Source organism: Crinia signifera, chromosome 4, assembly GCF_055691185.1.
Source record: "Crinia signifera chromosome 4, ASM5569118v1, whole genome shotgun sequence".
NCBI classification, from domain to species: Eukaryota; Metazoa; Chordata; class Amphibia; order Anura; family Myobatrachidae; genus Crinia; species Crinia signifera.
Window position 1 is genome coordinate 232,171,046 of NC_139220.1, and position 18,634 is coordinate 232,189,679.

The following is an 18,634-nucleotide window of genomic DNA, read 5'->3' on the forward strand; positions in this document are numbered from 1 at the left end:
AATAACATACAGTATGATAATCATATATTAATGTTTTAAAACATTTAAAAATATTTTTTATCTTTATTTAGAGACATTTCAAGCCAATCCAATGGCTTCAGAAGGCAGCCAATCCAATCGCGGACAGAAGGCACCGGTACCTGCAACGCCTGGTCCTGGCGTTTAGATGTGGGGGGACCTCGGGGGTCCGGTTTTGAGGGATGGGGTGTCCAGATGGGTGGGAGAGCTGTTAGGCACTGAAAACGCTGCTGCTGCTCCGGCTGGGGTCCGCTAATACACGTGTTTCGCCAAATGGCGCATACTGAGGAAGCCAACGGCGAAACACGTGTATTAGCGGACCCCAGCCGGAGCAGCAGCAGCGTTTTCAGTGCCTAACAGCTCTCCCACCCATCTGGACACCCCATCCCTCAAAACCGGACCCCGAGGTCCCCCCACATCTAAACACCAGGACCAGGCGTTGCAGGTACCGGTGCCTTCTGTCCGCGCACAGCGGCAGAGTGACACCTAATACAATACTAACGCACAATATAGTGCTAAACTTGTTCAAGACATTAGAGTGTTCTATAGATACTTTGAAGCCAGTACAACTTGTAACAGCGCAGGATCACTGTGTCTACTGACAGGGTCACTGTCTCTATTGTATCTGCAGTAAACGCACAAGTCAGTGCTAATATATTTAAGACATTAATTTATTCACCAGTTATTCCTGAAACCTTCCAGAATAAGGACTGCCAACATCACTGGCAACAGCATAGGTTCACTGTGCTTTTGCTTTTATGCAGCAACCTCCATTGTGAAATTCTGGTTGTCAGGGGATATAAGTGTTTACACCAGGACAAAGTGACATTAATTCCTTTATATAACATCATCAATTTTTTCTTGCATTTTTTCTTGAATTTTTTCTTGAGTATTTCATTTATTGTTTTTTCCAACAAGTGACTTATATATCCCACTTCTTGATCACAGGTGATCAATAATTTGGTGACTCCGTCACCTGCATTGTGACTTAAATCTAACATTCCTAACGTCTTGATCTACTTCCCCCTTTCTCCCTTTCTCCTTTTCTCTGTCTCTTACTCAATTGCTTTCCCTTCTCCCCCCCCCCCCCATTTAATAATTTTCTTCCTCCTTTTTTCCATCCCCTCCTTTTTTCTCCCACGTATATATATTATTCCTTTACCTGTTAATTACCTCTGTATCGGTGAGGGCACCCACGGTTTACAATAAAGGTAAATCTCTGTTTCTATATACAGTTGTAATTTACCATTACTGGTTCTCATGATTTCAGAAAATTACATGGTATATAGGTAGCTCTAAATGCTCTAACTGCAGTTAACCAGGCAATTGCTGAATGGGAATTTGGTCCTAAGTATACCATCATACCTCACTGGAACTGCCCAAAAACTTCCCGAACTTGGAAGCAAAGCAGTGAAGGGCCAGTTCAGTATTTTAGTGGGAGACCCCTGAAGAAACACTGGTGTGGTATCTAAAATTTGGACAAGTTTTATTCCACAATTTGATTGCACTGGATACGCCTACTGCATGAGCAATACAAGCTATAAATACCAAAAAGCTCCGCTGCTGGGGCAACCAATATCCCCCAAGGCAATTCCAGCCACCCATTTGAGGGATATAAACCATTCAACTTCGCCTACAATCACATTGTGTATATATACCAATGATGACAAGGAACTAATGCGCTGAATGGAGATTAAGGTGTGAACAAGCTATTAGCGCTAGCACACTACATTATATAATAAAAAAATCTTTTCTCCATTAAATCTATCTGTCTTTCTATTCTATGTAACGACTCTTGTTACTTTATTTTAATAAGGATCTCAATAAAAGTTACATTTTAAATTAATATCATATTTACTAACAATAAGAGTGCGCCCACAAAGCTTCTTTCTCTCTTTAGTTCGCTTCTCCCAAGTGAACAAAAAAACCCCCTACTCAGTTACAATACTGAATTTTGGGGCGCACCACCAATCAATGACTATCAGAATTTACTACAAATAGTCATCCATATTGGTTCCTTGATTAATACCCTCTATATCTCTCAGTCTGTGCGGGTTCAACCACACCCCTCCCACCAATTCAGCTTTGTCAAACAGCTGTGAAAAGCTTTGGATTTTTTTTTAAATGGTCAAAAAATGACAAAATCGCGTAATTTTTGCGTTTTTTATGTCCCTAGAGTAATATTAACCTCAATAACATTAATTTCAGGCCTTTCCAGATAATTTGGACCACTTTACAGCTCACAATATTGTTTTCATTCAATTTAGGCCAAGGTCTGCAGCAAGCTGGCTGGTTATTAACACATGGAACTTCTGACAGCATCAATATGGTGTATTGGGATGCAGTACACACAAACAATAAAGAAGAGCAACATTTTTTTTAATGTGCAGCTTGTATAATGCTGCGTGAAGGCCGAACAATCACACACGCACCTTCTGACAGTATACTATGGGTGCAGTACACACAAAGAATTAATAAAGAAGAGAAAAAATTATTTGGATTTTTTTACTTTAATTATTTTTAATGCGCAGCTTGTATAATGTATAAAGTACAGCAAAATTTATTTTTATATTGTATTTTTTTTTTTTTACTGGACGGACCTTGGATAACTGCGTGGATCATGGAGGCAGAACTTGTTCTGCTTCTGACAGTAGTATATGTATGGATAGACAGACTGCCTAACACATGACCAGTACAATTACTACAATATAATTAAGTATATATATATATATATATATATATATATATATATAACCCAGCACACAAACCCCTCTGCAGTCTGTACAGCACAAACCCCTCTGCTTTGAGTCTGCACTGCACTGCCACAAACCCCTCTGCACTGCACAACACCTCTCTGCACTGCACAACACCCCTCTAGTCTGCACAGCACAAACACATCTGCAGTCTGTACTGCACAACTCCCCTGTGCCTGCACTCTGCACTGCACAACACCCCTCTGTCTGCACTGCACAGCACCCCTCTTCACAACACCCCTCTGCACACTAATGATTGATGACAAGTTCAAGGTCAAATCAACACCCCTGCACAACGCCCAGACCTGCCATGAGCAGAGCTGTGCTCATTCTCGGGACGCCAAGCATTTATAGACTCGGCGTCTCGCAAGAATTCAACGCCAGATTCCTGCGTTCGGCTGCGCTTGGGTTTCCAAACAAAGCCAGAAACTCGCGAGAGCGGCTCGTGGGACGTTGGGCCAGCTATGTTTGGAGCTGTTTGGATTCCGAGGAATCTGAACCGCTCATCTCTATCTACCACTAGATCAAATAATAAAGGGGTTAAAGGACAATCCCTGTCAGGTGCTTCTACATAGGGTAAAGGAAGAAGTGTTTAAACCATTAATCATGACATAAGCTTTAGGGGAGGAATACAACATACGGAACAGTGTTATGAATTCCACCCCAAAATTCTGTAAATGTAGCACTCAAAGCATGTGCAAATGCTTTATCCGCATTAAAACTAACGAGAAGCATTTTACCATCAGAAATTAATGAGGACTGTGTCTGTGCTGCAATAACTTGGCGTATATTATGTACCGAAGATCGACCCTTTACAAAACCTGTCTAGGAAGGATGTAACATTTTGGGCAGAATTAATTGCAAACGATGTTCTGTAATAGTAGTCAATAGTTTAAGGTCTTGATTTAAAAGGGAAATTGGACGAGATGAGGTAAGGGTGGGGTCTTTACCAGGTTTAGGTAAAATAATAATCCTGGCTTGGTTAAAATCTGATGGAGGAAGGGAATAACCCATAATGACAATGTGAAAAAAGCTTTTGGGAGATTTTTTCTAATTTATTAAAAATAAATAACTAAATATTTAACATAGTCTATGATGGGAAACACTCATAGGAGCCCATGATAAAGTTTAACATGGGATTCCTACGGAGACGCCAAGCCAACCAATGACGGGTGGCCCCAGAGCCCATTGCTGATTGACTGGGGGAGGACCAGCTGTCTGACATCACCAGCCAATCCCCCAGTTCAGAGGAGGAGCCCCAAGTGTAACAAAACACTACGGGCTTCTCCAGTTCGATTGTACGGGAGATGCAGGGTTTTTTTTACCCCCTGGAATACCTACATGGAAAGAAGAGGACAAGATCTACGGGATGCAGTTGATTTGCCGGCGGTCGGGATCCCGGCGGTCGGAATCCCGACACTGGAATCCCGACCGCCGAAATCCCGAAACTTTCTCCCTCCGTGGGTGTCCACGACACCCATAGAGGGAGAATAAAATAGCGTGCCGAGCGTAGCGAGGCACCGGGCCCGCTGCGTGGCGAGCGCAGTAGCCCGCAAGGGGGGGCGATCCATGTCCCCCCCTTGTCGGGATTTCGGCGGTCGGGATTCCAGTGTCGGGATTCCGACCGCCGGGAATTCGTATCGGATCCAGATCTACAATGGATTAGTTGGTGAACATAATTTATTTCCACAGGTAACTGATTGGATTCTACTGGACAAGAGGACAGGCCTATGGCAGAATCCATAGATAAGTATGTATGAGTGACTGTAGTATGAATTAAAGTTATATTTTTCTTATGTGTGTATTTTATTCCACTATTGGTTTTGTGCTTTGAACGGTTGGTGTTAGCACATCTGAAGGCTGGTCTTTCACCTACTTTGGATCCATTTCAGTTTGCTTACCGCAGTAATAGAAGCATTGACGATGCAGTCCCCTTGTTAATGCATTCTGCACTATCACATCTGGATAAAAGTAATACATATGTCCGACTGTTGTTTGTCGGCTTCAGTTCGGCGTTTAATACGGTGATACCATCTAGGTTAGTCTTAAAACTTTTTGAGCTAGGGATTGATAGTTCTCTATGTAACTGGATAGGGGATTTTTTGAGCAATAGGCCTCAGGCGGTTAGAGCAGGGGTGAATAGCTCAGATCTGGTGACACTGAATACTGGGGTACCGCAAGGCTGTGTATTAAGACCGTTTCTTTATTCTATTTTTACGTCCGACTGCAAACCGGTTTACAATTCCAATATCATTATTAAATTTGCCGATGATACAACATTAATTGGCCTCATTAATAACAACGATGAAGCGGCATATAGAGAGGAGATTCAGCACTTGGCTGAGTGCTGTAGCGCCAATAATCCCTTTTAAACGCAAGCAAAACAAAAGAGATCGTGGTAGATTTCCGTAGGAAAAAATCTAACCCAGCTATGCCGGTACAGATTAATGGGACAAATGTTGACCAAGTCTCTAATTTTAAATTCTCGGGCACTTATATCTTTGAGGATTTAACATGGTCAACTAACATAAAATGTTTGGTAAAAAAGGCCCATCAACACCTTTTTTTCCTCAGAATGCTGAAAAAAACAACAATTGACACTGCGAATTTTGGTAAATTTCTACCGTTGTGCAGTGGAAAGCATTCTAACTAGTTGTATCTCCATCTGGTATGGTAATTGTACCATTGCAGAACGGAAGTCAATCCAGAGGGTAATTAAACTGACCCAACGGATAATGGGTACTACTCTCCCTTCTGCTGATGACATTCAGCGGAAGCGTTGTCTGCGCAGGGCGCATAATATCTTAAAAGATGGTGCCCACCCGGCTAATGGGTTGTTTGTATTACTGCCTTCGGGTAGACGGTTTAGTTGCCTAAGGCATAGGACCAGTAGGATCAGGAATAGTTTTTTGACCTAGGGCCATTTTAGAATTAAATGCTAGTTTGGGTCATGGGGGGAGGGTAATTGGGACTTAAGTTTTATGGTAAATTGTCTGTGGATCATTTTTGTATTTTATTATATGTATGTATTTGGATGGATGCTAAACTGAATTTTGTCGCCCTTATTGGGGTGATGACAATAAAGACGTATCTAATCTAATCTAATCTTCTAGAAGTACCAGTGGGCTCTTAAATGCCCCGCATGCTGGGACTTGTGGATCTCAAAGTCCCTGCACATGGGGGAGGCTTGCTACGACAAAACCAAATAATTTATTATTCTATTTTTACCCCCGAAATATCAGCCTGGTGCCCACTGCCCAGGGGCACTGGGGACAGTCCCGTGCAGGGGTGATCCTGGAGGGGGGACCCCTTTATTGGGGTGTCCCCACTCCCCCAGGGTCCCTGCCTGGGCTGACCAGTTAATGCTTTGTTCAGGGGAACTTTTTTTTACCCCTGCTGTGGCTTTACCGTGCTGGTTATCAAAATACTGGGGACTCCTATTCATTTTGGTGGTTTTAGAAATCCTGGCAGCTAAACTTTTTTTTTTTTTTTTTTTACACTTTGAGGCTTGCAGGGATCTATCAGATCCGTGTAGGCTTCAAAACTCGCCACAAAAAAGTTGTTGTTCTGATGATTCGTTTTTACTGGTAAATTTGTATTCAAATTCACAAGTATGACTAATGACTATGACTAATAATAAATTAGCCGATAACATAGAACAAAATTGCCGCATACTACAGTGTTCAAGCAATGTCGAATGCATTCATGTACAGCCGAATACGGCTGACCCGGCCGTATTACATACATACATACATACATACATACATTCAGATGCTAGAAAATCATTTGATGCAGCATTCCTAGCCGTATAATAGATGGAGTGGGTATGAACCCATGTATTCGTACCCATTGATCTTAGTAACTCTCTCTGCACATGTTACATGTGCCCCACCTGCAGTGCAGCATGAAACCTAGAGAACACAGCAGATATCTTGGTACTTGTTTCCTAGCACGGCACCCATCGCATCGCATCACATACCATAAGCCTTACAATGGTATGCGATGCGATGTTACGCGATGGCACCCGATGTTTTACAATTTAAAATTGTATACAATGGTAATAGGTTTTTAGTGCTGCGTCCTGCCCAAATGTTGTGTTGTGTGCAGTCTGACAATAATAATTTATCAATTGATTAATTGCAAAAAACACGCTTTACTTTTAAATATGAAATCATGCATACACATAAATCAAAATTGCATAATCATAAACATAACATGAGTCTGCAGAAGTTTTGCAGTAAAGTGGAAAAATTGCTGTCAACCTGTGTGACTAACAGTGATTGTAATCCGAATGTGTTAGCCACACAGGTTGACAGCAATTTTTCCACTTTACTGCAAAACTGCACTTTACTGCAGTTTGAAAAAATTCCCAATGGAGAAAAATACAAAACTGCTTAATATAAGCAATTCTTAATATAACCTGAAAACAAAAAAAATTCCAGCCACAACAAAATCCAGATGGAAACACAATATTATCAGCTTATAAAACTTACTGGCTTCTGATATAATTACTGTAAATGTGTTTCTCTATAAAGTAAATAGGTCATAGGTTGGTGTATAGTTCCTTTGGGAAGCACAGTACCTTCCACCAATCAAGAAAACAGCTGAAGGTGGCCACTTTCCAATGCCAAGTGTACCACAGTGCACCTCAAGGTCAGGACACAGATGACTTGTTCTATTTGCAAATGGGGTGCATATGACTGTTTTATCTTAAAGTATCATTTAGAGAGTACACCCAGAAACAACCTTTACTAAGATGAAAGAAAATGTGTCAAAGAAGAACACAGCGGAAAGTGTAAGTGAAATCTGGCAACAGCTCAGTAAGGATGATTTATAAATGTGAATTTGAGAATAAAAGGAACACAATCATTAAAATACAAGTTATTTAAATATAATAATCCTTGTCACAAGTAAATATAGGTACTGTAAGTCTTATAAGGCTACAATACAGATGTAGCCGCGCTTGCTGTTGTACACACGTGCATACACATCGAGGCATGCTAATTTTCTCAGCCCAGAAGCTGCCCATAAAAATAAATTGGGCACGCGCGTAGGTGTCATTTGTGGGCACAGTAGTTGCACCATCCATGCCGGATGAATGACTAGTGTGGCTACATCTATATGAGCAATATAATATCTGCATGCATATTACCTTAAACTGCTGACTTCTTAATTACAAATGAACAACCTGATTATCAGCCAGTTACATCAAAAATCGACAATGTCTAGGTCAACATAAAAGGTAGAATTTGGAAAAAGGTCTACATGGGAAAGGCTTGACATGAAGTTTTTTGGTGTCAAAGTCGGCACCTGGGCACGAGGATCCTAAATTAATGTATCGCTTTGCTCGCAGTGTTTGGGGACAGGTGCCTCACTGCGCTCAGCGCACTTTGCCGTTCCCAATAGGAGTTCATGTGGATGGTAACATATAACAAAAGTTGGTACTTGTGTATTATCTGGGCGCCCGATATTTTCATTGTACAACCAAAAAATGCGTCATATCGCATGCGATGCGACGCGATTGGACCCGATTTTTAATTGTACAGGCACCCAGAAGCCTGATTCCTATATTAAATGTCCCCCCAGACCCGATTTTTTTTTGTATACCCACCCTGATGGGTAATTACAATGTTAAATGGCCCCCCATTATTAACGCCACCCGACTATCAACGCCATCCCGAAGCGTGGCAAGCGTAGCAAACCCGCGAGGGGGGGCGGTACGCGTCCTCCGACCTTTTCATACCCCCACTATCTACGTCGGCGTGGAGTTGATTTTATATAGTGTGTCGAGCGCAGCGAGCCACCAAGCCCGAAGCGTAGCGAGCGCAGCAAGCCCCGCGAGGACTACTTCACATATATTCTGCATCGTCTCGCCACGCTTCGGGCTCGGTGGCTCGCTGCGATCGCCACACTATATAGAATCAACTCCACGCCGACGTGGATAGTGGGGGTATGAAAAGGTCGGAGGACGCGTACCGCCGCCTCTCGCTTGCACGCTTTGGGTTGGTGTTGTGGGCTGGTTGTGGGCCTTGTGGACACATAATCGCATTGCATTGCATCGCATGCCATAAAATGGCATACAATGCGATGCGATTTGTACTTTATATCATTTCAAGGGAAAATCGGGTACCATCGCATCGCATGCCTTAATTAGTGGCATGCGATGCAATATATCGGGCGCCCAGATAATACACAAGTACCCAAAAGTTAATTAAATGAAAAAAATAAAAAAACCTCATGTCAGCCTTCTCATGTGCCAACCATAGCCATGTCGACCTGCACATTGTCTGTCATCGATCAGGACACCACCAAGTGATCCACATATACGTCAATAAATTACTACAAAGCAGAAGTATTTTTATTTATTTTTGCACTACTAGACTATGACGGTGGTTACCAAACATTCTTGAATCTTGCTCGCTCTACAGTATCAGCATTTTTTTCAAAGCACAAATATTAATTTAAGTAATTGTCAGGTCACCCTCAGGTTCAGTTATGTGGTGGTGGACATAGTTTTGCTTTGAATTGTACACATGTTACGACTGACAGACACAAGCACTGGTTTTTCCTATCACTGATAAATAATTTGTTTTAGTTCTGGATCACCAAACTGACACCCATGTAAGTGTCTTGCGGTACCCTAGGGTGCCTAGGGGCACTGTTTGGGAAGTACTGGACTATGGGTTGAGTATATCTTCATTTTCTCAAGCTAATGGAATCAGAGAGGTGGTAATGGCAATGGAGTGTAAACAAGATTATAATAAGTAAAAGTCCCCCAAACGCTTACTATATAGATTACAAGCCAATATGCACGTACCTTCATAAATATATATATATATTATTTTTTTTTAAACTAAACATATTTTACAAGGACAACAAAATACAAATAACTTAAACATACTCAAAACTTTAGTAGCTCCCACCATCAAGCATGGATTTATCACAGAGTTGTGCTTGCATTCAGAAGCAGCCCTTCTTAAAACATTCAAGGGTAGATGTAAGAATGAGCGCTATGGAGAGGAGCAGTATCAGCACCATTAGCTGCGATGATACCTTGGGAAGTGGTTGAAAAGTCTACAGTGTCTAGGTAAACAGTCAATGGGTCAACACCAAAAGGTCGACATGCAATAGGTCAACGCAGACAAAATACTGACCGGCTCTATGTTGATATTGACATAAGGTCAACATACTCTATGTCAACATTGACAAAAAGTCAATATGCAATAGGTCGACAATGAAAAAGGTTAGTGGAACCGGGCAGCCACAGCACACCAGCACTAGGCTGATGCACTATTGGGCCAGTTTTCACTCTGTTGCTTTCTGCTTTGTCTGCAGAAGAGGAGACAGCCACTAGAGGTACTTCTAGCGTATCTTCTCTGTGGCGGAACCCGTTTTTGGAGAGGTGCAGGGTCTCTGTAATGCTGTCAGACTCTGCACCTCCACAATGCCGCTCCCCCTGCCACCGCCACCCCCCCCCTCCCGCGCGTTAATGGCAATAAACAAATGTAAATGAGCGATAAAGCATTATTAACGCGTTACCATGCCCAGCACTGATAAATAAATATATATATTTATATATAGTCTGTTATTTCCAGACCTACTGGTGAGGAAAGAGGAGCACTCTCCAATATAATCAAAGAAACTTCTTATATGAAAACTCCTTGGGTATTTATTCCAACCAAAGTAATTTAATCATAACAGTTTATAGTCCGTACATGGTCTGATGTTTTGGTCCCAAATCAAGGACCTTTCTCATGGAGCTCAGCCATCAGAGGCACAGTCAATCAACATATTAGCAAGAGCCCAGCGGCGGGATGGATCAGCAAATAGGGCTGTTTTGACGATCTGCAGATGTTCCAACTCTCGACCGTCGGAAAATTGAATACCGACGGTCTAGATAGCTTATGAAGCCGATGAAAACGGACAGGATTCTGACTGCCGGGACGTTCCGATAGTCAGAATCCTGGATTGAATACCCCCTAAGGAGCATATCTGTCATTGTCAGTCCTAATGTGGTAATAAGGATATATGTATTCAGTCAGACTGCTAACTCAGAGCCCTGGAAGAAATATTTTATTTTTTAATTCTTGAAAACAATGGAATGATCTTTGGAAATTGTGGACTACGTTGACCTGGAGTTAAGCAAACTGGGACAAGTAGAAGCTGAACTTCCATGGCTTGATAAGTACAGAATTCATTATTGTCATTACTGCTAACATAGAGCTCAATGCCAGTAATTATTCTTGTTAATTACATATAGCCACTTATTACAAAGGATACATTTATTAAGTGGAGCACAACAAAATAAGCTTAATATAAAAACAGAGCACATTCATGAACAATTACATGTATTAGAAGAGGTATATAATTATAGGAGAGACAGTTCGTTCTTCTGGCAAAGGTTACTCTTAGAAGAAGTGTTTGTGATGCATACTTAAATTAATTCAGTTCTGTCCATGAGAAAGGAACCCATGGGACATGAGAGGAAAGAAATATCACATAGTATACTTTTTGTTATTAGCACAACGTGAATGTGATGACAGAAATTGGCAGTAACAAAGTGTAATTTGTCCCTTTAGTAATTGTTGGGTGAAATGAATAATTAGGACACATAAACTGGTGAGGCTTGAACGTGTCAACAAATGAAAAGTTTAAAACTGCATCCATCTTCCCAAACAGGTGTTAAATCATAGACTATGTTTTCTAATGCCTGCAAAAGACAACGCGGTATATATACTAAAGGTTGATTTTAATCGATCTTAATCAATGTTTGGTCGTCGTGGCTAAAATCACACATGTACTAACACGAGATTTTTTATAATTAAATTTTACATTTTAGTCCTGTTTTAGCCCTGAGAGAGCAGCATCAATTAAAATCATTTTAAAATCAATTAAAATCAGCCTTTAGTAAATATGCCCCAAATAGGTATTTATTGAACATAAACACATCATACATGTATAATGGGCGACCAGGGTTTAGTGTGAAAGTGCCGGCCACGTGTTTGACCCTGCTTTGCGATGTGAAAGGGGGTATAAAGGCCCATACACACTATAGGATTATCTTTTCAATCTGGCTGGTTGGAATGAAAATCTGAAAATGTTGGGGAGCAAATCACAATTGACTGCTCCTAAATATGGAAAACAAACAAAAAATGGTCATTCAGACAAATTGGTCAAAATCAATTTATGCAGATGTCCATTTTCCAGCTTTTTGTTCCCAGAAATTTCTAGCTTCCAACCAGTCAGATTGAAAAGATAATCTTATTTATTTATTTATTAACAGTTTCTTATATAGCGCAGCATATTCCGTTGCGCTTTACAATAGCAGGCAGTGATACAACAAAACAGGGTATTTACAGACAGTCAAAATGTAGGAGGGCCCTGCTCGCAAGCTTACAATCTACAGGGAAATAGGCATTGATACATAAGGATAGATACTTATCAGCAGTCATAGACATCACTGGTCTGCCACCAGCACTCAGCAGGTCACTTATTAAAACTCGTAATAGAACCCAGCTGTGTTCAGCATTAGGCTAGAAATGACATAACACCTCTGTCAGGTTTCACTACTACCCTCAAGTACTGATGACTCATGGGATGAATCATCTGTGAGCCACTATAAGAACCTGCTCAGTGCACACCTCCAGCGCCAGACCATAGATCCTCCCACTCCAGTACATACCCACTTGCTTGGATCTCTTGTGAAGTCCAGTGGGTCTAAAGGTGGCCATACACCTAATGATTTATCTTTAGATCTGGCTGGTTAGAACAAAAACATGGTTATGGATTAGAGCAAATGACAGTTGGTCATTTGCTTGGAAATGATGGAAAACTGACTGACAAACTGTCATTCAGAAGTTACCAGATTTTTGTTCCAACCAGCCAGATCTGAAGATAAATCTGTAGGTGTATAGCCACCTTCAAGGTGGCCATACACACGCAGATTTATCTTCAGATCTGGCTGGTTGGAACAAAAACCTGGTTATGGATGAGAGCAAATGACAGTTGACCATTTGCTTGGAAATGCTGGAAAACTGACAAACTGTCACTCATCCATAACCATGTTTTTGTTCCAACCAGCCATATCTGAAGACAAATCTTACTAGTGTATGGGCACCTGCACTCTGCACCAGTGTATTTGTTTGTGCTGATTTCACCTGTTTGCCTTTATTATCTGAGTGTTTGGGATACATTTGGGGGTATACTTCATTAATGTAAATTTTGTAGTTGACTTCAATGTTTATTTAAATTAATTAAAATAAACTATTTCACTGTCCAAATCACTAATTTACTCACTTCACTCATTTGTGTGACCATTGAGCGAAGAGTGTTTGCCAGAAGAGCAGGGAATTCAATTAACAGAGAACAAAAAAGAAGTTCTGCAGTTAGGCTTTGTTGATTTCTGTATTGTGCTTCAATTTGTGAAGCCACTATTCCTACAGCCAACATGCCTGTATCCACTTGTATAGGCATAACAATTAAGTTCCAACCAATAGAATGTCATTTAGCAGCAAAAATCGCCTGTTATTTGGCTATTATTTGGGTGATTTTTGCATTGGTTTGGGTTTCATTTTCGTGTCATTTTCAAACAGACAGTTAGTAAATCTGGGGATCTTGTAGTTGTCCATGTAAAAGCATGAATGTTTGGTCGATAATCAATTTTTGGCCGAGATTCTTTTTATAGCTGATTTTATAGTCTGCTTTGCATTTAGTAAATCTCTGATTTGAAAATGGAATAATCCAAAACACCAAATTTGACCTTTAGTAAAGGGACACTTTTCTGTTCTAGCTAATACCCCTTTTACACCAAAAATCCCAGAACCGACCCGGCATTTGGAAGAAGGATCCAAGCCGGGCCGGATCTGGGATTTACACCGTTTACACTGCGGTGCCCACCCGCAGTGTAGACGGAGGCGGGGCTTGAAGATAACATCATCTCCAGCGCCGGGACCGCTGTGATCCCCGCCGAAAACACAGATCGCCGTGCTGGGGGCAGCCCAGCACCAAGGTAAGCTGCTGGGCTGCCCCCAGCCCCCGTGCACCCCCCCCCCCCAGCCGTCGTCCGGGAGGTGAATGGATGCCGCACACAGGCATCCATTCACCTCCTCTGCTGCAGTCACTGCTGTCTACAGAGTTTAGCAGACTGCAGCGCAGGCTGTCTGTGACCCCCCCCATCCAACCTGCATGTCCCCCATTTATGTAAATGGGAGCTGGGTCGGATGACCCGGCGTACCCATTTACACCGCCCTCTACCCAGGTCCTAGCCGTGGTCTACCCAGGTCAGGACCTGGGTAGAGGTCCCGTGTAAAGGGACACGGCGTGACCCATTTACACCGCCGCTGACTCGGGTCTGAACTGCCGAAGACCCGGGGTGTTGCGGCGGTATAAAAGGGGTAATAAAGAACGGTATTTAAATGGGGTGCAAACTCTCATGGATGGATATTGTGGATGCTAGCCCATTCTTGTAGAATTGACTGATATTCAGAGGAACATAGGTGTGGAGTCTGGCACCCCAGTTTTCACAGGAAGGAGTTTTAGGCTTTGCTGTGCCCGACACACAGCTTATGGCCATCTGTCTCACCTAAGTAAGGGACGGATATACACTGAAGCTAGAACTGAATATTCGCCATGAGGCGTGCAGTAACATGGACTTCAGAGTGGGTGAGGCCAAATGGGAAAACCGAGGCACAGGGAATCATAAATCCTTTAAGAAAGGCACTAGGAAGAATAAGGGCTTAGATACTAGATTATGGTATGGGAGCCTATACTTTGGCACTTGTTAGTACTCACAGACTCCCTTTTATTGGGAGGAGAATCAAATTTGGCGGCAAACGTGCCATCACATTTTGGCTCGCCTGGTCATTTAAATCTCAAACAGAAATACTGTTACTGTCGGGAGAAGGGGCACTTACTGCAGCCAGGGAGGAAACCCCCCATCTGAGCAGCTGGACAGACTCTCTGACAGAGACAACGCAGCACAGGAAAACCAGCTCTGCTCCACCCAGTAAGTGAACCCCAGGCCCTGGTGAGCTGTGACAATAGGTATTTAAGTATCTGCTACAGATCCTATTAAAAGTAACTTGACAATATTATTTGAATACAATAAGTGGTGCTAAAAGGATTTTAAAATGAATAATAATCTAAAGAAGTGAATATATTAAAAATAATTACAAACTTCATGTAGCCTAGGAAATATATATCAATAAAAACAGTTTTTACACAAACAAAATATATATTTTACTGACTTGTGGGGGAGATAACCTTAAAACAATGCATAATTCTTACATTCTTCAGGTATATTAAAAGCCTGTAAAATTAACCATCAAGCATGACCTCCATAAAAATGACAAGGGAGGGAATAAGGGAATACATACCTGCCACTGAGAAGCACCTGTGACTGGCGGTTATTCACTTGATTGTCAGTCTTATGTCGAAACTGTAAGTTAGAATACAAAATGCTGTATATAAGACAAATACAAATACAAAAAATACTGTTTGAAACAATGTCATAATTTATAAGCAGAGCGAAATGAGGTGCCTTGGTAAATATGTGTGTATCACTTGAAACATTGTCCCGTATTCAATGCGGAGAGGGTATTCAGTGGGGGATCGCATAAAACCAGCAATCCTTGCTGTTTAACCCCTTGCTGGCCGCTCACCCTATTCTATGTTCCTGGGAAATCCTCGCTGTCACAGGACAGCGAGGATTCCCCCAAACAGCGAGGTTCGTGGCTAATGCAGGGAGCCTGCTGCATTTAGATACAAGTCTCGCTGCTTCTGTGGCCGCATCCAAAAATGGAACGATGGGGAATCGGCGTATGCAAGGGGTCAGTTGAATACTGACAGGGCGAGCTGTGACAGCAAGCAGGCAGCCCTGCATGCTGTCACCGCTCGCCCCCGGCATTGAATAGACCCCACTGTGTAACTTAACATTTCTTTCAAATCACCTAAAGTGAATAACCTCTTCATATTGTGTGTGTGTGTCAGGACGGAGGTCATGGGTTCGATTCCTACCATGGCACCGAACTGTGTAGCGTGTGTATATTCTCCCTGTGCTTGTGTGGGTTTCCACAAAGCAAATAATAAATTACAAAAATAAATAATAAATAACAATAGAGTTAATGTGTGTGCATGTACATGTGAAAGGGAATATAGATTGTACTCTCCATTGGGGCAGGGGCTGATGTGAATGGACATATATTACATGTGCTACAGTATATAAAGAAAATAACTGCTAATATTAGAGAGAGAGAGAGAGAGAGAGACAGAGAATTGAAATACTTTATCGGTTGATAAAACCAGCCTGATATCGCAATTAATTATTGATGGTCCGACAGCTGCTTATATGGGACTATGCTTAGCATTCCCCAGGCATATAAAGCATAATACCCGATAAGAGCGGGTATCTGGGAAAAGGATGCTGGCATCAGAGCTAAAGGGATATTAGCAGCAATAAAATACCACTGCTAATAGGAAACTCCCCTGTTATATGTAACTGTTAAAAATGTTGCACCAAGCAATCCCAGACTCTATGTCAGAGGCCCTTATAGTAGTTATTCCCAAGCCTGGTAAAAACCCTGACCACCCTGACTCGTACAGACCTATCTCGCTGATCACCACTGACGCCAAGATACTGGCGAAGGTCCTGGCTATCCGACTGAATGGGGTGATACTGTCTATTGTTCATCCGGACCAAACTGGCTTCATGCCAGGGATGTCTACCAGTACCAATTTAAGGTGGCTGTTTACATATATTCAGGCTACACACATGGAGGAGATGAGCTCTGCCATTGTGTCGTTTGACGCCAACAAGGCATTCGACTCCGTCGAGTGGCCATATCATTGGCAGGTAATGCGACGTATGGGCTTCGGCCCACAATACTTAAAATGGGTACAGCTGTTATACCTCCGTCCGATGGCCAGGATCTCTGTCAACAATCATATCTCACCCCCCTTTGCTTTGGGGAGGGGTACTAGACAGGGGTGTCCTCTCTCCCCTGGTCTCTTCGCTGTAGCTATCGAACCGCTTGCCTGCATTCTTAGGAATCATCAGGGTATTCTTGGGCTCCAACTGGGACAGAGAACGGACACAGTGGCACTTTATGCCGATGACTTACTCCTTTTTTTAAAAGACTATAGGCTGTCTATGCCAATTGCTCTACAGCTGATGGAGGAGTTTGGCGGATTCTCTGGCTTAACCGTGAATTGGTCCAAATCGTCTACAATGCCCTTGCGTGGTCCCCCACCCCTGGCTGCGGATGCCCCTCTCCCACTCAGGTGGGTGTCCCAATTTAAATACCTCGGGATAATAGCTACTAATGACAGCCGGGACTTTATCCCCAACAATCTACAGCCACTATTATCTACTATCAAAGATAAAACATCGGTGTGGACTAAGTTACCCCTAAATGTCATGGGCAGGGTCAGCCTAATTAAAATGATCTTACAACCCAAGGTATTATACATTCTACTTCAGTCCCCGGTGTATGTGCCGGTATCTTTCTTTAGGCATTTAAACAGCTTGCTATCTACACTGATATGGGCGAATAAGCGTCCTAGAATTAGTGTCACTACCCTCACTAGATCAAGGAAGGATGGGGTTTGGCCCTGCCTCAGTTCAGGTTGTACTATTATGCTAGCCAATTCTCACATCTTAGGCATTGGTTACAGGACACTGATCAGACTTCAATTATATTTCTACAACAAGTTTGCCCCGCCATTTCGCCCCTGCAGCTGCTTCTGGGAGGTAGGATCCCTGGGGTTGCCCCCCCATTAGTGGTTCAGGCCATTAACATTTGGCAGGAAACTCAGTCCTTGATGGGTTACACGGCTATAGATCCTGAGGCTCCCCTCTGGCACTCCATCCAATTATCTGAGCTCGCCTGTTTGTCGGGCAGGAGGCTGTGGTCGTCTGGGGGAGTGGTGAAGATTGGGCAGCTATATGAAGCGAGTATGCTAATATCCCTTCAGCAGTTAAAAGAGGAATATGGGTTATCCCAGATATATTTTTTAAGGTACTTACAGCTGCGTCATGCACTAAATACTCAGTTTAACAACAGTCCACCTGTGTTGTTGTCCTCCCCGGCCAAAATATTCCTGACTAATTTGGGGCAGGTTAAAACTATATCTCTAACCTATTCATTTATGTTATGTTATCTTTCCTACATAAGGAATCCCGGTACTCTTTACCTAGATGGGCGCCAGCGATTGAAATCGCGGTCGTCGGGGGTAAAAATCGCGGTCATCGCGGGCATCGCGGGTAAATCGGGATGCCCGCGATGACCGCGATTTTTCCATAGGGAACAATGTTAAAAAGGCTGATTGACCGCGATTTTACTGTTAAATGGCTCAATGGACCCGATTTGGCCATAGGAATCAATGTTAAATGGGCCACAGAGCCCATTAACCCTTAAATGTCCCCCCCAATTTTTAACGCCACCCCACGATCCACGCCAACCCGAAGCGTGGCGAGCGCAGCGAGCCCGCGAGGGGCGGCGGTACGCGTCCTCCGACCTTTTCATGCCCTACTATCCACTAGGGCGTGGAGTGAGAATAGAATAGTGTGGTGAGCGCAGCGAGCCACCGAGCCCGAAGCGTGGCGAGCGCAGCGAGCCCCGCGAGGGGACGCGGATACCTTCACAGGTAGACGCGTCCCCTCGCGGGCTTCACAGGTGTCGGCGTCGCCACGGACACCTGTGAAGCCCGCGAGGGGACGCGTATAACTGTGAAGGTATCCGCGTCCCCTCGCGGGGCACGCTGCGCTCGCCACGCTTCGGGCTCGGTGGCTCGCTGCGCTCGCCACACTATTATATTCTCACTCCACGCCCTAGTGGATAGTAGGGCATGAAAAGGTCGGAGGACGC

General features: G+C 43.0%; 1 protein-coding gene across 3 annotated transcripts in view; it reads right to left on the minus strand.

Moving 5' to 3' along the window:
• The window catches only part of ATP8B4 (ATPase phospholipid transporting 8B4 (putative)), a 229,095-nt gene that overhangs the window by 123,540 nt on the left and 86,921 nt on the right, over positions 1 to 18,634 (minus strand). For all 3 annotated transcript variants that reach the window (XM_083183964.1, XM_083183963.1, XM_083183965.1), the window contains one exon: positions 15,146 to 15,207. In XM_083183964.1, the coding sequence (XP_083040090.1) occupies positions 15,146 to 15,207 (62 nt within the window). The remainder of the gene's footprint in view (positions 1 to 15,145; positions 15,208 to 18,634) is intronic.